Source organism: Poecilia formosa, unplaced genomic scaffold (assembly GCF_000485575.1).
Source record: "Poecilia formosa unplaced genomic scaffold, Poecilia_formosa-5.1.2 Scaffold510, whole genome shotgun sequence".
NCBI classification, from domain to species: Eukaryota; Metazoa; Chordata; class Actinopteri; order Cyprinodontiformes; family Poeciliidae; genus Poecilia; species Poecilia formosa.
The window spans coordinates 199,842-219,615 of record NW_006800449.1 but is presented as its reverse complement, the minus strand read 5'-3'; the positions used below and the strand labels follow the sequence as shown (position 1 = coordinate 219,615).

General features: G+C 38.0%; 2 protein-coding genes across 8 annotated transcripts in view; one reads left to right on the top strand and one right to left on the bottom strand.

Annotated features, from left to right (window-relative positions):
- Window positions 1-8,637, bottom strand: part of trhr2 (thyrotropin releasing hormone receptor 2) — a 28,249-nt gene extending 19,612 nt beyond the window's left edge. The window contains exons 1-2 of the mRNA XM_007579188.2: window positions 8,420-8,637; window positions 2,159-2,888 (exon numbers count right to left, since the gene is read on the bottom strand). Of these exons, the coding sequence (XP_007579250.1) occupies window positions 2,159-2,541 (383 nt within the window). The 5' untranslated portion in view covers window positions 2,542-2,888; window positions 8,420-8,637. The remainder of the gene's footprint in view (window positions 1-2,158; window positions 2,889-8,419) is intronic.
- A 4,729-nt stretch (window positions 8,638-13,366) lies between these two features.
- Window positions 13,367-19,774, top strand: part of zc3h18 (zinc finger CCCH-type containing 18) — a 44,645-nt gene continuing 38,237 nt past the window's right edge. For 3 of the 7 annotated variants that reach the window (XM_016664777.1, XM_016664776.1, XM_007579184.2), the window contains exons 1-3: window positions 13,374-13,576; window positions 15,549-16,477; window positions 18,432-18,516. In XM_016664777.1, coding sequence (XP_016520263.1) covers window positions 15,560-16,477; window positions 18,432-18,516 — 1,003 coding nt within the window. In that variant the 5' untranslated portion in view covers window positions 13,374-13,576; window positions 15,549-15,559. Of the gene's footprint in view, window positions 13,837-13,876; window positions 13,970-14,550; window positions 14,597-14,658; window positions 14,685-15,548; window positions 16,478-18,431; window positions 18,517-19,774 lie in introns of those variants that run through there. The other 4 variants (XM_016664775.1, XM_007579185.2, XM_007579183.2 and 1 more) reach the window with 4 other exon arrangements.

Genomic DNA, 19,774 nt, shown 5'->3' with positions numbered 1-19,774 from the left:
GAGTACGGCGCAGGGTATAGAGTACAGAGTACGGCGCAGGGCACAGAGTACGGCGCAGGGCACAGAGTACGGCGCAGGGCACAGAGTACGGCACGGCAGGGCACAGAGTACGGCGCAGGGCACAGAGTACGGCGCAGGGCACAGAGTACGGCACGAGTGCGGCGCAGGGTATAGAGTACGGCGCGAGTACGGCGCAGGGTATAGAGTACGGCGCGAGTACGGCGCAGGGTATAGAGTACGGCGCAGGGTATAGAGTACGGCACGAGTACGGCGCAGGGTATAGAGTACGGCGCAGGGTATAGAGTACGGCACGAGTACGGCGCAGGGCACAGAGTACGGAGTATGGCGCGGGGTAAAGCATGTGACCCACGGCCTTAATCCTCCAGGTGGCAGTCATTTTGCTGCATGTCTTCCTCCTCTCTCACATCCACTTTCCTGTCTGACAACTCAAATAAAGGCCAGTAGAGCCAATCAGACCAAAATATAGTCTTAGAGGGTAAATCAATATCAAGACTCAAAGTCTTTAGAGAACAAGTCTGAAGTCTTTGTTTTTGTGATTCAAGTCACACATTCGAGTTTGCAGAACTTCCAATGATTCTCCAAACTGAGGTCACCCTTACGTCTTTACCTTAGAGGGAAGATACTGACTGCTCAGAAATACTCTACATAACCTCCTCACTTCACAAAGCAGAAAATAACACCAGCCTGCCCTTTACGGTCTTTTTGAGTCCAAACCTTCATCATATATAACTTTTACTATTATGAGACTATAACGATAACAGTGTGAACGTAATTATTATCCAATGTCAAGCTTGCTAAAAACTATCAAGTCATAAAAACACATTTAAAAAAATCCTTGTACAGTGTTTTAATATTAACTCACTGAAATGTGGAAAAGTTGCTGCAGCTAAATGAATCAGAAGAGATAATTTCACTGAGTGTCCCTTTGAACTCTTGCTCAGTTTGAGTTCTCATGATTAAAGTGCCGCTGGTCTGCTGAGTGCCATCGACCTGAACACCTCCTGTTTTTATCTTTCATACCTCAGACCCTGACATTTATCACGCCGTGCAGAGTATCCACTTCATCTGTCTCATCTGTGGGCGGGCGCATTGTTTTCAGAGCTGGGCATAATGCCCAAAAAATTATACTCCAGTAAGAGTAGCACTACTTCTACATATTTTTACTGAAGTGATCAAATTATCAATCAATTAATATTTAACAATTACATCATCAGGGAGACTGAATTACAAAGTTAAGTGGAAATTCTGGTTTAAGGACAAAAATGACAATAATTCACATAAGTAACAAACAACAATAAAATCAGGTGTAAGAAAATCTGTTTCTTTAAATAAAAAAACTTACGAAACTTTAACAAAACCTGCAGGTTTGTGTCTGTGTCTGCTGAATTTTGATTAAAACATGTTTGTTTCTCAGTGAGTGGGTAGAAAATCCAGAAATTTTACTCAAGTAAGAGAAGAAATGCTTCATAATAAAATTACCCAAATAAAAGTAGAAGGTACAGTGTAGTAAAAGCACCTCTAAAAGTTCAATTTTTTTAAACAGGTTACTCAAGTAAGTGTAATTAATTGCTGCCAAACTCTGGTGTCAAACCAACCAAACCCTTTGAAAGCCCTGTTCCCCTCCTCTCCTGTGGGGGCGCTGCACAAAGAACCACTGAAGGAAATGACTCAAAAAGACACTGAGCACAACTTCCTTCTTCACAAAATGCAAACAAAATGGAGTGGTGTCAGATTTTAGCAGTTGTAAAATTTCTCTTTTGCCTTTTTCCACTTCTGCTCGCGATATTTCATAATAAAATTATTCAAGTAAAAGTAAGAAAGTATTTGGTAAAAAATCTACTCAAGTACTGAATAACTGATCAAATGATCAATCATTTAGGTGGAAATTTTTCGTGTTTTTAAGAATGAAAATTACTCATATGAATAGCATAATTACATAATATCATGCTTAGGCTAAATAAAATGTTTCCCAATCAGTTTCTTTTAATGAAAAACTTATAAAACTTTAACAAAACTGCAGGTGTGTGTCTATGTCTGGTGAAAAAATATTTGTTTTTCATTCAGTGGGTAGAGAATGCAGAAATTTTACTCTTTACAAATTTTACATTAAAGTAATAGAAATGAGCGTCTCTCTCACCTCTCCACGGTGAAAGCAGTGATGGAGCACGAGGACACATTGATCCCTAGGTACTGCAGGTAGGTGATGCCCAGGCACCCGGCGTTCCCGTAGATCCAGGTCCCCGTCAGGCTGTCCGACACGTTGGGCAGCCCCGCCGCCACCAGCACCGTCAGGTCGGCTATGGCCAGGCTCACCAGGTAGCAGTTGGTGGGCGTCCTCATGTGGCGCGTGGTGACGACCACGAGGACCACCATGATGTTCCCCACGATGCCAACGCAGCACACCAGCAGCACCAGGAACACCGAGATCGTCTTGTACTCCAGCGAGTCGGAGACGGCGACAGCGGCGCTCAGGGAGATGTTGGTCGGCGTGTCGATTCTGGAACTGAGGTTGTGGGTCATGTCTGCGTGTTTGGTAACCGACGGCGATGCTCATTTAATCTGAATCGGGTAGGAAGAGTTGTGACCCCCAACCTGCTGCCATGTTTTCTTCTTCTTCATTTGGAGAACTTCTTCTCATGTAGGCGGTTTTGGAAAGGTTTAACTAGGGACTGATTTGTCCTGAATCCGGCTCAGTCCTTGTTTTCTAGGATTCCTGTGGTTTTCTATATGATTTAGTGAGAAAACTGGATTTATCCTAACACTTCCAAACACACCTCAGTTACCTGAAAACAGCCATCAGGCTGCATGAATACAGATTCCCTTTACTCCCAATTAGCATCTTCTCCATACCAGAGACTTTTATCAGGCTGAAAAAGTGGAAAAGGGAAAACATAACTTATTACCAAAGCAGCCCAAAGGTTTCACTTCCTTCAATGTGAAATTCAAACCATTTTTATCACACCTTTCGATATAGACAGTAAAACACTTCAACATTTTCTCAGAAATCTTTCATTTTCTTGGGTTCCTAAAACAAAAACTTCCAAGTCAAAGCTTTGTACGGTATAACACTAAGTTTAAGTAAACACATAAACAGAAAACCAAATAACTAATTAGACTTTGGAATCAATTTTCAAAGGATCTGATCCTTGGATCTCCATTTATCTTTTCAATTAGACGTCCAGGGTTTTAAATCTTCAGTTTGAGCAGTTTGAGGAGAAGCTGAAGCTCAGGATTGTCTTCTGCATCAACAACCAAAACACACAAACCATAATGTCCAGGAAAATGCATCAACTTTTATTCTCTTTTCAGCATAAATGCTGCCTCACACCTTCTGGTTTTAGTTGGCTACGCTACGCTTGCTTAAGGAGCTAAGCAGCTTGATGAATTCAACTGGCAGCCAATTATTAATAAATTATTTTACCCAATATTTTATAACTGAAACACAGATTAGATTTTATTATTATAATAATTATAAGATTTTTAAAAAATTTGACTACAAATGAACTGGACTGTTATATTTTTTGTCATCTTCCCTCCAGTTTTCTACCAGTAACAGCTGGACCAAGCTCATATTCATAAAGCAAAGGTTTTTATTTCAATGTTTATACTGTCAACATGTGAAACTCCTGACCTGACAGCTCATCAGAAAACATCCTAAACAAGTTCTGCAAGCGTGTTAAATAAAACGTAAAAGGAGGAGCTTTTACCATGCAGAAACCTGTTGGGCTGGAGGGTCAAAAACATCTTTATTCGTCTGTTTGTTGAACATTTTGGTAGCATAACAACCAGTTCTGGTATTTATTGTATGCCTGTGTTTTTGGTTTCCAGTGGTGGGCAGTGTAAACCAAAAAGTTAGCTGTGCTAACCCTAGAGCCCTAAAAATTAGCATTAGTTCCGCTAATACAGTGGTATTTAGCAGAAGCTAATGCTAATTAGTAAATTAAGCTAAAGCGTTAATTTCAACCATCTCTATACCCGCCATGTATGTGACACGACATAGCAAACCTTCCTCAGCAGGGTCAAATTTGTTTCCGGAAGTGATTCTTTGGAACGTACCTTTCACTCAGTTTAAGTTTATTTGGTTGAGTTTGTTGCTGATTTTTGGGCTTCGGTCAGAAAACATGCAGATTTTAAAACGTTTAAACTACAGGGATGCATTATGGGTAGAGAATAAACATTATTTGCCGCACCTCATCGAGGGTGGACAACGCGGAGAGGAAACGGAAGTGCTCCATAAGCGTTCTTCAAAATAAAAGCATGATTATAAACGTCTAGCTATTTGACGAATTCGTAGCGCAATAACCAAAACTTCAACACAGATTTCAAACTTTATTCAACTGAAAGTTTACAATACAGCCAAGTAGATCAGCATTTTAGAATTAATGTCCAGAAAAGATAATTAGACAAGAGTGCTAAACTTTTTCAAAATGAGCAAAGCAGTCATTTTTTTTAAAATGAGCTAAACTGGTAGTTTTTAACATATTTTTGCTCATTTTTACCACTTTGAAATCAGTTATTTAAATATGAAAACTGCTCATTTCCACATTGAAAATGAGCAATTTCAATGCGCTAGTAGTTCTGCTACTAGTTTAATAGAATAATTAGCAAACACCAACCAGCTTTCATCAAAAATGACATTTCAGGCCATCTTTTGGCATGGATTATTCATGTGTTCATTCTTCTGCAACGTTTTACTGATACGGTTGCCGATATGATTTATCATTCAGAATGATTATGGGGTCCCTAAGTGCTGGAAAACCTTCCAATGGTCTGAGTCTGTTTATCTCTTCAGGGAAGTCCTCTAATGGACTCACGGAAGGCCGGCTTTGTGGAAAATTGCTGCAGTGCAATCGGAGGGAAATCCTTTTAAAAAAAGAAGACTTAATATTTACAACCGCTGGCTGAGTGGAGGTCAGCTGTGTGGTCTTAACAAAGAAAAACTCTCAGCACAAAGGAAGAATTTGACTTAATTACAGCTGAAATGTTTGATGCATGATCACCCCAAGGTTAAATGCAGCTATTTGAGCACACTCAGTGCTTTCAGAGCCGTTTCAGGGCAAAAACTGCAGCTAACAGGAAGGTGTCACAACGTATGAAAGATTGCAACATGCATGACTCTTTTCACATCTTATTATGGATAAATGCGTCGTTAAAGTGCCTGATAGTGTTACTTAAAGAAAGCTAACCAGAGTCCCGTAAAAGTCAGAGCTGCAGCCAGCTCTAATGAGATCCACAATGGATCCCTATTAAAAGCAATATTCAAATCTACCTTTCAGGCTCCTAAAATACTGCACTCAAAGCATTAAAACGCTTCAAGAGTGCATTAAGACCCTTTCGACATGTCAACCTGATGAAACAAAGAAAAGCAAATGATTTTCCCTCCTCTCCTAATGCACTTCTGATGCCTCCTAGTGCATTTCTGATAATGTTACAGCCTCATCTCCAAAAAAAATCCTGCATGGCAGGAGAGGAATCTGATTAAAGACACTTTTCACACTTTTAAGAGCTTGAAAAGGCTTTCGGGTTCCTGGAGGATAAAGTGTTTTTACATTTTAAAGAAGCATAGCGTTTGTTTTGAGGGTTTTTATTCTGCTGAAAGCTGATTAACACAGCATGCAACACTTTCAAACTCTGCGACGTTCCCGATTGCTCTTTTTACTTATCTCTCGGCCTGGGCGCACACATACACGCACACGCGTGAACACACACAGACACACACACAGACACACACACACACACACACACACACACACACACACACACAGCGAACGGCAGCTTTCCGATGGCTGCCTCTAATAAATTGAGGTGGATTCGAAATGAAAAGTAATCTAGTTCCACTATTGTGCCGTCAATCAGACTGCAGCCACTCTCTGTTCCATTACACATGCACAAGAAGTGATTTCCTCCAAGTTTCTGGTCAACAGGCACATTTGGCAAACGGCGAGGCATCAGGAACTCTGATTGGCTCCCGTCGCTGCATACTTCACTAGCACTGATGACTATTCAAAGTGAGAAAATAATGGACCTCAAATTAACATTTTTATGACGCTTTAAGGATTTGGGGATTCAGTTTCTGCAGAAATGATAAGAGGGATTTTCTTCTGCATGGTTCATTTGTGCTTTTTTTTTAAAATATAAGATTTAAAAAAGCAGCAGCATCACAGTTACAGCCTGTTAAACATAGGCAGCAAATGTCCTGCTAGCAGACAGCCGCCTGTTCATGTCTCAGGGGACAGAAAGCATCTGTAGGTCATTTCTCAGGAGGAAAATGGAGACAAACCTCAATGAAACATTCTGTTGTTTTAACAAAACTACATTCCAGTTCTAGTCTGACTTCAAAGTGGGAAATTCAGATGTCGATGTGGGAAATTAAGATGTCAAAGTGGGAAATTCAGTCGTCAATGTGGGAAAAATAAACTGGAATGCCCTCCGAAACTGGATTTCTATGACGGTGTATCATCAATTTCCACCAAAAAATTGAGAAATTTGCTAGAAAAACCTCAGAAATGTTGAAACACTTGTCTTTTCCAGGAGCCATTGTAAAGACGTAAAATCAGCTGACCACATGTGCTGGAATTCTGCTTGGGTTGCTAGGCAGTGGAGCTGGGCTCAGCTGATGTTGCCAGGTATTGGTGCAGTGCCTTCTGTGACTTAACTATCTGTAAGCTTTTTGAAATGGCTCCTTTTTTCAGATGCCAAAAATCATTGACTTATTGCCAAAACAATTTTTTTTAGTTCTTGTGCTGTTTATAGAAGCAACTGAAACCCAAATAGAAATACAAACATGTTCAAACTGTGAATTTTGTCAATAGTAATAATGAATGTGACTAAACTGAGCTTACTGCGCCATTAAGATGCACCTGAGTCAGGCTGAAGTATTCATCTTCTCCTTCAAATAACTCGTACTTATTCAGTCATTTTCTAATTATGCTATCGTGAATTTTACATTTAACCTGCTAACTGAGGAGAGTCTGAGCCGGTTTGTGCATTTCATGCTCTGACCTTGCTGTGAATCTGCTGAGTTGCCCACTTCCGGGAGGATTGGCTGCTGGCCTAAATATTTTCCACTTGTTAATTTTTTTTCTTTCTAGGACAGATAGTTGTGCTTACAGCTTTTCCCAGATTGACTGGCACCAACAATGAGGTCATTTCTGATGTCTTTAAACTTTGGCAATGTGTTGACACGCATTCCATCAGCGGCCCGAATGCTAATTCCTCTATATTTTTATCCAAACAGCAAGTAACACATTTTGTTGTTCTTTTTTCAAGCTGGAATTTGATTGTTTTAAAATAAACAAACAGTATTCCATTACAAATGAGCGCAAAACTGAGTCGATATTCCACTAATGTTGAAAAAACACAATTTCGCAATTGCAGTGTTTCAAATAAATAAGAAACGCCGTTAAAATCACAAATGAATATGTTTGTTCAGGGGATAAGGCATTAAAACACATTCGGCGCCATCATACTCCAACCACTTCCTGTCGTCGCGCTGCTGACGTCACCGTAACATTTATTGAAACTGTTATATTGCATCAATTCAGCTTCTATTTGGAGCTGAAAGCTGGAATCATATTTACTATGAGGAAATGCCGAGTTGACGTCAAATAAATGCTTTAAAATAATCAAAAAAATATATATAAAATAAACGCAATAAAAATAGTCGGTTCACATCGGGAAATACTGATATGCCAGGAGATTTATTCAGGACAAATCGTGTTTGTATTGAATTCAGGTGGAAATCGCTCAATTTAACCATCATTAAAAAGTAAAATTTTTGCAAAAAAAACATTTAAATAAGTAAGAAAAATTTTCTAAAGTACAGGTCCGGTGCTTAAAGAGCGGATTTTTATTTATGTATTTATTTATTTATTTATTTGCTAATTTCCGACTAAGGTAAATTTGGTTTACCGGAGCAACAATCCATGAATCCATTTTCCACTTCTCAGTTTTATTTGATAAAACTAAAAATAGTGGACAGAACTACTTTTTCCAACAGAATCTGGTTTCAGGTTGTGTCCATGCCTGGCTAAACGTGTTTTAATGCAGCAAACAGAAGGAGGAGAAACAAAGTAAAAGGCGAAAGATTTCTGAATCTGCAGCTGCTGCATAGATCAGTGAGTGGCATTCAAGCAGCTGCATGCTCACCGTTTGGTCCTTTTAGGTCAATAAGCATTAATGGAAAAAATAATAAATGGGGCAACAGAGCAACAGCTGAAATACAACTGATTAATTGTGGAATTTAAAGTGATTAAATTATCTGAAATTACAACACAGAAATTTGAAAACGTTCCTGCTCATTTTAGTAAATCAGAAGAAAATAAAAGTTTTCTTTCTCCAAATGTACCTGACAGTACAAACTTTTAATTATTCTGCCAGGAGGTTAGAGTAAACTCACCCGATCAGTGTTTGTGTTTCCATCCTCTCTGATTCGTCCATAATTCTCTTTTAATCCCGTTTTTGCTCTCCAGATTAATTTCTCCGGACTGTTTGAGTGCGTCAGCCGCTGTTTACGGCGCTCCGCGGCAGAGCCATGCTTCAACTGTTGTCTACATGATGTGAACACACAGAGTGTCGCTACTACTGGCTGTGGGGCTGACACACACTCTCTCTCACTCTCACACACACACAGGAGGCAGAGCAGGTGCCTTCAAAATAAAAGCATAAGGTTTTTATGTTGCATTTATCAAAACAGTATGACTAAAAATAACATAAGAACAAAACACTGTTAAAATTTTGAAAGACATGGAAATATTAAATTGTTTAACAGTAAAACAAATAATATCCAAACCCAGAATCTTCTCACTTGAAGGTAACGGTGCTACCAACTACAACTCTTCCACTCACAATAAAAACAATTAAATAAAATACACTGACCTTTTAAAATCAATCTTGTAATTTGTTATCTGATTTTGCACGGTTGGAACAATTACCAGTGACATTTAAAATCAAGGATTAGACACTATGCAAACACAAGTGTCAAAATTAAAAAACTTTCTCCAGCAGATGAATGGTGTTATAAATTTATGTCTTTTACAAACATTTTATTTGACCTTTTTATAAAAGAGCCATGTTTCTCTGTTTGCTATGACAACTTTTTTTTTTTTTTTTTTTTTGGAGTTTTCACTTGGTCTTAGTTGTTGTTGTTTTTACAAGAGTTGGAAGATATGGATTTAAAGTTTTATCATTTCCTGATACTATTGTGATAATGATAAGAGTGATGATGAAAGCTATTTATTACTAATTTTATGGGCAACTTTATGTCTGTGAATGCATAACTTCTCTTAAAAAATATGTCCATGTGTAATACGCTTATAAGAAATTTGTCACAATAAATGTGTGTATGAAAGGCCAAAATGCATTAAAAAAAATTTCCCCAAATATGTGGTTACGTGTGACCTAGCCCTGTTAGCAAACTGTCCTCCTCTCCTTTGCTTTTGCTACTCTTCTTTAAATCTCTGTCTGGCATAGAATTATTGATCAACATAAATCTGAAAGATTTCAGAAAAAAATGAGAAGGAATACAGAAATGAGAGTGAGATCAGGAGTTGACTTGTTCTAGTGCTGAAACCGGTGCTATGCAGTTCTTCTGTTAAATCCAGACATATGGTCCAGGCTGAACACCATCACTCTTTTCATCCATTCAGAAAGTTTGGAACAACATCCAGCCTCAGTATTCAGCCATAAGAGGGTTGTTATGTCTAAATTATGTGTGGTGCCAGCCGCTGCCAGATACGGCCCATGGTGTTCCATCTGTCAAACGCAACATCAGACATGAGATAATTAAAGTGGACCTATTACGTAAAATTCACTTTTTGCAGGTTTTTGTTCGTCCATTTGGATCTCTGTTGTTTCTAAAAATAACAACAACAACAACAAAAACAAGCTGTTTTTGGCAATAAGTTCATGGTTTTTTGGTGTCTGGAAAATGAAGTGTTTCTAAACCCACCTGATTGTTGAGTCACAACGAACGGGCACTGCGCCGTTACCTAGCAACTCAAGCTGAGCTCCAGGACGTTTGGCCAGCTGGTTTTACCACTGTATGCACTGTACAATGGCAACATACTGTATGCACTGTACAATGGCAACATACTGTATGCACTGTGCAATGGCAAAAATTATTTTGGTGTTCATGTATCATCCAAAAACCACTTCCTGCATTCTTGTTGGTTGTGCAGGAGGCTGTACTTCTTTTCAAAGATGTACGGTTGTACAATTGAGTAACCAGTTTGCCTCTCCTAACAACAGTACAAGCACATAAAAAAACACCCAGACAATTTTTAACATTAATGGTTTTTGGTCTCTGGAAAATGAGAAATTTCATGATTGTTGAGTCACAGAGGTTGCTGCAACATTGCCTAGCAACCCAAGCAGAGCTCCAGCACATTTGGTCAGCTGGTTTTACTACTGTATGTGGTGCACAATGGCTGTTGGAAAAGACGGTGTTAACTTACCAGCCAGAAACCACTTTCTGCATTCTTGTTGGTTGTGCAGGAGGCTCTACTTCTACTTTTCAAAGATGTAAAGTTGCATAATTGCACATATTTTTGTAGCCATTCTAACGTGCGAGTGTAAACTATGATTTTGATGTGAAATAGCCAGAACTGAGCAGACTAAAATATCATTATCTAAGAATGAATTTGTGCAAAAAAAAATGTAATGAATATGTTTTGTATAGACCATAGACCTATCCTAACCTGCTAAAGGAAGGATAATATGTCACCTTGGACCAGAAAATATCTCAACAATTTGCTTGAAGAGCTGCTTTCTCCAGTTCACACACAGTATTAGATATACATCAGAGTAAAGTTAAGTTGATCTGCTGCATTAATCTTCTCCAGTATGTCTCCACTGAGCTCCTGAACTGCTGTCAAAACATCCATTTTAGGACAAAATGGACACCATACAAAGAGGAAAATCTATTACTCAAGACTGTTGCTGTGTTTACTTTTGATGTTTTCAGCTGATAGTTTGGCTTTTCTTTAAGGTTACCCAGCAGGTGCCCTGAGGCAACCGATGGAAACTGAGGAATGAATGATGACCGAGCAGAGCAGGCACGTAAATGTACAGTAGGAAGAAATGACTTGGGCCTTTAACTTTCCCCCCAGTGGCCTCCATTATTAATGACTGATGTGTTAAACAGCTGACAGGGCCCTGCAGGGGAGGAAAGAATAATGAGTGTGGCTGCAATCCCAAAAGTCAGAAATGTAAGAATTCATCCAGTGTCCATTTCTCCTGAAATGCATCACCGCAGGTCGCCTGCCATTCAGACGTAAACAGAGATGTGTTAGCTCAGGCTGCAGATATTCCACATATGCCAGGCGGGAACTTTTAGCTCCAACAGCAGGGGGCTGCATAGATATGAGTCTGTTCTGAATGCAGGACACATTTCATTTGCTGTACTTCTGTCAAGGTGTAGAAGTTATTTCGATTGATAACAAATTATTGCAAATGTACAGAAAATGCTATAAATATGTAAAGCAGTGGTTGCCATTAAGGACACGTTGAGAGAACCCAAGAACCACTTTTTTTATTTTTATTAAAACTGAAGAGATTTATTTACAATTTTGTACAATGTACAATTTTGGCTTAATTTCTGTCTTGAGTGTGTTGTTTTTTCAGCAAATCGTCTTTTGGAGTCTGGAGTGATTGACTAATTTAAGTGATTAATCAATTAATCTAAACTGAATTAGTTGGAGATTATTTCAATATTAACAATTAACCATTTCAGCACTAACAGGATTTAATTATTTAGGTCTAAATTTGTGCTGTTTGTCTTGTAAATTAATCTTCATAAATTCTTTAGATATAGTTCTGTGAAAAAAGTTTAGCCTTAAAATGTAAAGACAGTTCCCTTAGATGAATTTGACACATTATATGTGTCAACAAGGAAAAAAGAGTGAATCCAGATTAATTGAAACAGAAAATAAATACATAAATAAATTATAACCTTAAGCAACTTATGTTTTCCCTTTCATGAAGAATTAACCTCATGAGGTTTTAAAGGTTTCATTCTGGAGGATCCTTAGGCATTTTTTTTTATTTCATCCCTTGCTTCATATATTGATTGTACTATAATTCATCATTATCCCAGTTTGTCTCAGAGGTTTGAAATATTTCGAAATCATAGACAACTTTAATCTGAGTGGAATTTAAAACGTTTACTTTCGTTTAAAGTCGTTACTGCCACCTAGTGGCAGAAAGCAAAAGAAGCAACTATTCTAAAGATTCCTTAAATATGAATTCAGAAAAAAAGCAAAATAGTTACCACTATTATACTGTCTAATTATTTTTAAGCTAAGCAGTTTAAAGTACTGTTCAGATTTTAGAGTTACTTAAACAAATCTCTTCTGTCCAGATTGAATGGCGGATATTGAATATGAACAGTTCAAATCTGTCCATTGTGGGAACTTCATTAAGCAAGTACAAGTAAAAAGAAGGTAAAATAAAAAGTAGCCTACATCAGACAGTGATGTAGGCTCAGACACTCTTAAAAATACATAGTATAACTATAACTTTAATATAATCAGAGGTGGGTAGGATAGAACTACTTCAGCATGTCTTTACTCAAGTAAAAGTAAAAAGTAGCCATCTGAAATTAGAGTAAAAAAGTATTTGCTAAAAAGGCTACTTAGGTACTGAGTAACTGATCAAAACATTAATCAATCAATATCTGAAAATTGTCTGATCAGAAAGACCAAAATATGAAATTATGTGAAAATTTTTATATTTTTAAAAGACCAAAATGAAAATAATTTATATGAATAACTTCATTACAAAATATGCCAAAAGGAACATTTTTCCAAATCAATTTCTTTTATTGAAAGAAACTGATCTGGAAATTTTTCTTTTGCCATATTTTGTTATCTTTTGTTACCTACAATAACGTTATCCTTAAAATGACAAAATTTCCATTTAATTTTATATTTTGGTCTGCCTGATTATGTAATTTTTAAATATTCAATTATTTAAAAATGCAAAATACTTTGCTACTCTTACTTGAGTAATTTCTTTGGACGGCTACTTTTTACGTTTACTCGAGTACAAATATGTTGAAATAGTGCTAATCTTACTTGAGTGTTTGAGTACTCTGCTCATCTCTGTTCATAATAAAATTGCTCAAGTAAAAGTAAAAAGATACAGCGTAGTAAAAATACTAATAAAAGTAAAAACAATTCAAAAAAGTTACTCCATTAAGTGTAAGCACTTATTACCAAAGTCTAAATATACTATAATATAATAACTGATCGTAGATCAGATTTTGTCCGATGACCTTTGGCTGCCGTCGTTCTGAATGAACTGATCTCAGATCAGCCCTCCCTGTCTTCCAGTTCGATGTGACTCCTCCCCTTCTCCAGCTCCGCTCTGTCGTCTGTGGATGACGCTAAGCTAATGGCCGCTGGTGCTGCACGGTGCGGGCTCATTTATTTTCTCCGCCGCAGCGGCTGAAGTTAAACCGTGAACAAACTGACCGTAGGTCGTTACTCCGGTATCAGTGGGAGGGGGCCGTCGGTATCGCTGCAGAGCCGTCAGTAAAGAGCTCCGGGTCGGCAAGGTGAATGGAAAAAAAATGCTGTTAGTTAGCCGTTAGCCTTTAGCTTAGCTTCAGTGATGCTACATTGTCAACTCAAAGATGGCGAGCGTTGCGCGGCTAAACCGAGACAAAGTTCGTAACTAAGTCGTTAAGCTCGACCGGTTTCATGTTTCTAGCCGTGGAAGAAGTTCGCGGTTCGGCCAGGGCATTTTGGGCTCGATTAGCCTTCTCTCTGTTCGTCGCCAGGTTCTGGGCCTAAGCTAGCTTGACCAGCAGCTATTGTAAGTGTTACCGCTTGTTTTCGCTGCAAGAGATAATGTGTAGCATTCACAGCAGTAAAAATGTTTGATTCGGTAAATTAGGAGGTCCATGTGAGGGTCGAGGTGGTAAACCAGATTCGGTCAATCTGAGCTGGTAAGCCGGGAGCTGTCCTTCATGAAGCTCATCTTTGTATTTGCTGTATCTTTCCAAAAAAGACGTTTTTTTCCCCTTATGTATGACGTAATCAGATTGAAAACAAACGCTGCACTTATTTATAAAGCTCCAAATTTAGCTGTTTTTTTGTAGCTTAGCCATGGCTTGTTTTTATATAAAAATGTTAAATTAGAGCAAGTTATGAAACACTGATCAGCCATAACATAATTACTATCTGATGCTTATTACAGAATGTTCCACAGATTTTCAATATTATCAATGAAATTGGGTTTCAAGGCGATCCACTGCGTTCAGGAAGGTTCCATGTATCATCCACAGAAATGTTGTGGTCCATATTGTTTTATCTCTGAGTGGAAGATGCACATGCAGGACTCAGAGTTGTCATGCTCTTTCTTTGGGTTCAACATTTAAAACATTTAAGGTTTTTCATAATCTTAAATGGTATGAAACAAACTATTTGTTGGCACAGTTTTGTTTTATCAGAACCAGCAGGGCTTTTTTTTTTCCTTTTTTGTATGCTTTTTAGGTTCTGACAGGTGGAAGATGGAAACTTCCCAGAGATAATCTGACCAAGTCATCCTAGTATCTCAGATCTACTTTTCCATTGTTTCAAGATCAGACAGAGTGATCACTGAATTTCTGATTTACAACTTTTGTGGCCAAAACAGGCGTGTCTGTAACCAGAACCCTGAAGGTACGGTGCAGTATCTGGCACTAAGATGTTAGCAGCAGATATTTTAAATCCTGGAAGTTGTATGTTCAGCACAACATATAATATGGGTGCTTGAAATTTCTTGAATTTCAAGTGGGTGTCTTCAAGGTTTGGAAAGTGCTTGATTTCTATATAAAAGCAGTTTTTTTTCTATTAAAAACATTAAAGTTTATGCCTTTAATGTTTGAGTAAAAGCATCAATTTTAATAAACATTAAAATAAAACATTGTTTACAGTTTTAATCAGATAAAGATTATGACATTTTTTTCCCTCACTGTCTGGAGTTAAATCGGACAAAAATGTATCTTCTTTTAGATTAGTTAGAAAGACCAAAATTATTTCTATTTGCTAAATGCCACAAGAAAGGTGTCGGGTGTAAGAGAGACATTTTGGGATGTAAAATAGTCACATTTTATTGTACTTTGTCATAGGATATCAATACTATCAACTATGCAAAGAGCATAGAATTAGACTGAATAGATCTGCCATTATTTATCACATTGTCACAGATACCCAATCTAGAACTTATTTCAAAATTCAGAAAAATACAGTTTAATATCGAATTGTTGCATGTATTGGGCACATTCTCACCGATACACAATCTGTATCTTCAGTATTGGGACTGATACAGATATTAATATCTGATTGGTGCATCTCTAGTTTTAAGTCAAAGTAAGGTTTGTTTTTCTGTACTAAACCTCAGATATCCGTATTGGAAATTAAAATGGAAAAAGTGGATCGGTGCGTCATTAGATGTGATGTTCTGGCTGATCGGTGTTTTTCCCTTTAGTTGCGTGGACTTTGTGAATGCATGACTCATCGATTCACGCTTTCTTCCTCCGTCAGAATCATCCGCCATGGATACGCCTGAAAGCCCCACGCAGTCCCCTCAGTCTCCAGAGGAGGAGAAGGGCCTTTCCGACAGCGAGCTGCTGCGCTCTCCCGACGATGACGAGGCCGGCGGCGTCCTCTCGGACAGCGAGTTGCTCCAGGACGAGGAAAACGGAAGCCTGATTGAGGAGGAGGAGGAGGAGGAGGAAGAAGAGTATGAAGGGCGAGGAGGAAGATTGGACCTTGAAGACGAGGTCGTCCCTGACTTCGTCTCTGATCCAGAGGACGAGGAGCCTGTTGAGGGGTCGAGGATGGGGCTGGAGGATGAAACCATCGTGTTCATGGATGGTGATGAAGATGATCCACAAGGGCGAAGGTCGGGTGAGGAAGAGGACGGAGTTCTGGACACGCCGCAGTCTCCGGACATGGAGCCGGACCAGAGCAAGGAGCGTGCCGAGTCTGAGGAGGACGGCGGCGACGAAGGGTACGGCGGCTACAGGGAGGAAGCCTCAGCAGAGCGGGATGAAGATAAAACCAAGGCTGAGGAAGAGGAGGAGGAGGAAGAGGAGGAACTGCGAAGAGCTGAAGAGAGGAGAGCGGTTCTGGTGAGGGAGATGAAGGAGGATTCGGCCTCTGTTTCCCGGGAGCTGGACGAACACGAACTGGACTATGATGAGGAAGTCCCGGAAGAACCGGTTCCTGCTCAGGATGAAGAGGAGGATGAGGAGGACGCGAAGGCGGAGGGAGGAGAGGAGGATGAGGAGGCAAGCGAAGAGAAGAACAATAAGAAAAGGGAGAAGAAGCCGATTCTTCCTCCTTCTCCAGCTAACGACGAGTCCAAGAGGCCGGAAAGCTCCAAAGGGACAGAGAGACTCCGGAGAGATTCGTTCAGAGATCGGAAGAAAGACGAAGACGATGGAGAGATCGACGAAGGAGAGATCGACGTAAGTGATCGTAGTTCGTTTGCTTCTGCCTGCTGAAGGGCCAGAACTCTGGATTACAGATTACTAGAGTAGGAAAGTAACTAGTTACATAAACTTGAGTAACTTTTTGGGAAAATATTTACTTTTCTTAATAATATTACTACACTGCACATTTTACTTTTATTTGAGTAATTTTGTTATGAAGTATCTCTACTCTTGAGTAAAATTTCTGGATTTTCTACCCACTGACTGAAAAACATGTTTTAACCAGAACTTCACTAAACACCTGCAGGTCTTTAAATAGGTTTTATATTGACAGAGATTGATTTAGAAACATGTTTTTTTTTTTTTGTTTTTTTTTTGCCTGATTTTGTAATTATGTTATTTCTATCCATTCTTTAAATTTATGTCCTTTAAAAATGTCTAAATTTCCACATAATTTTATATTTTATTTATGGATGGAACGAGAAGAAAATCTGGGTCAATAGCTGATATTAATATTGCTGCTATGGTCAATAACCGATATTTATCAGTAATATATTTTACTGCCATTTCAAAATGTTTGGGGGGGAAAAAACCCAACCAGTTGATATAGTAAATACTCTTATTTGATTACAATTTTTGGGTTCTCTGTAGATTATAGATAGAAGACAGCTGTTTGTAAGCGAAAAACATATTCAATCCAAGTTCTTCCCAGAGATGCACTAATGAAATCGCTGCAGATTTTTCTCCAAGTTCATAGCTTGAGAATCAATTAATCAAGTTTATTTGTGTTGCACACTTCAGCAACAAGGCAGTTCAAAGTGCTTTACATCATAAAAACACCAAAATACAGAGTCATGAAACGCACAACAAGCCAGTGAATATTAAATTTAGCTAAATGCACATCAAAATGCTGGTTAATGTTTCATTTATTATGTCTCAAAGCAACTCTAAACAGCTCGGTGTTTAGAGTAGTTTTAAAGGAACTCAGTGTTTCAGCTGTTTAGGAGTTTTATTGAAGTTTGTTACAGATTTGTGGTGCATAGAAGCTGAATGATGTTTCTCCATGTTTGGTTGATTCAACAACAGCACATCTTTAATGCATTAATGTTGGCAGTAGTAGCACAATCACAGGTGTGTAGCGGATAAAGGCTGCATTTTTTCTGCTTTGTAAATGGGTCTTTATCTAGTTAGTTTATTTATTTATTGGTTAAATTTAAAACTGATGTATGTAACTTTTATTTAAAAAAAAAACAACATTTTTTACATATTTCTTGAAACTGTCACCAACATAATAAAGTTGGTCGATTGGATGAATTTATCGATCGTCAATAGCCTGAGCTTTTCACCTATAATTTTTTTTGCCTTTGAGTTATTTTCTTAAATTAGAAAAGCTTGGTTGAAACCAGGACTGAATCACGACATGTCAGTCAATACCGATTAATTATTGATTTCAGATATTTTTTGCTTTGAATATCTGATAAACTGCCAAACTGGTGGCGTGATCTTTCCTCTTTTATCCACAGTCTTCACTCCATACCGCTAATTTAAGCAGTTAAGATACAGTAGCAAAACCTGAAACTGCTCTTACTCAAGAAGTTGTTGCTAGGTAACCAAAGAATGAGTAAGTTGCTAGGTAACCAAAGAGAGAGTGAGTTGAAGCCACCAACATTGTTTGGCAGCTAAAGAAAGAAAATGTCTTCTAGTTCCAGTGTTAAATGTTCATTTGAGTTTGAAGTTTATTGATCCTTTAGAATGTTTTCTTGCATTGTATTACTTAAAATTGGTTTCAAAACAATATAATCATTGCGGTGAGGAAACTTTACTGAAAGGAGAAGCTATGGATTCACAGATGCATCAACATTTCACCGGTTTCTGAACCCAGAAGCGTCGTTTTGCCTTTGTGGCTTGATCTGATGTATGGGAGGATGGTTTGAAGCTCTGATAAAAGTAATTTATGTGCTCAGAATTGATTCTCTTGTTCTTCTTGCAGGACGATGACCTGGAAGAAGGAGAGGTCAAAGATCCGTCTGACAGGAAGATCAGGCCACGCCCCATCTGCAGGTTCTTTATTAAAGGTCAGATACTGTAAAGCTCATTTATTTATCTATTTATTTAGAAAACATCTTTGTTTACAATACAATGAAAAACAAAGGAACAGTAGATGAAATATGAAAAAGTATGCCAAGAGTGTGGGCCTCTACAGTAAATACATATTGCATAATATTCACTAACCTACAACATTCATATGTGTTTACAGCTTTTCTGTTTGTATTCTTGGGAATAGCTGATAAAAATAGTTTAATTTCCTTAACAAAATCTGTAAAAAAAAAAAAAAATAGGATGAAATGATGAAAATTTACATTTGTGAATATGAAGTTTGCCAAATATAGCGCTGGAAAAAATGAAGATCAGTTTCTCTGATTTTACTTTTTATATGTTTTACTAAAATGAACATTTTTGTTTTATTCTATGAACTAAAGACAGCATGTCTCTGAAATTCCAAGCAAAAATTTTGTATTTATTTGCAGAAAATGAGAAATTGTCAAAATAACTAAAAAGATGCAGTGCTTTCAGACCTCAAATAATGCAAAGAAAATAAGTTCATATTCATTTAGGAACACCAATACTAATGTTTAACTCAGGAAGAGTTCAGAAATCAATATTTGGTGGAATAACCAGGAGGTTTTCAATTGGGTTCAGTGGGCTCTTCATTTTTCCAGAGCTGTAAGCTCAGGTTGTGGTGGATGCATGAGTTGTTGTCCAGCAGAGGGAGCCGTTGAGCCGCAGAAATCGGTTATTTGATCAGATCTGGATTCCTGCCTTCACATCTGTAACTCAGTGATATCTGAGCTGCATTTTAATCTGATCTACTCAACAAATATAAATGTAAAACTTTGACAAATGTTTGGCAAAAATTCCATCCAGGCTTCCTAAGAAAGAAATGTAGAAAAGCTAAAATTTACTGAAACTTGAAACTGAAACTAATAAAATGCTGGAAACTGTTGGTCACACTTCAGTCTACCTAAATGTAGAAATAATTCACTTCCTGACCTGTAGGAGTGCTCTAACACCAACATAAATGGTTTTCTTTTCAGTGATGATTTATCTTACAGTTTAAAAATGACACATAAACCATAAACTTGTTACCCTAACCCTAACCCTAACCCCCCCAGGAAAATGTAACTGTATATTAGAAAACGGCTGAAGAAAAGACATGGATTGTGGCTTTTACATTAACAACAAGTTTGAATATCAAAAAGCTAATAGTTAAATCTAAAATGCTACTTTTTGCACTATGTTTTTTATGCTACAAATCTGCTTAATTCAAATATT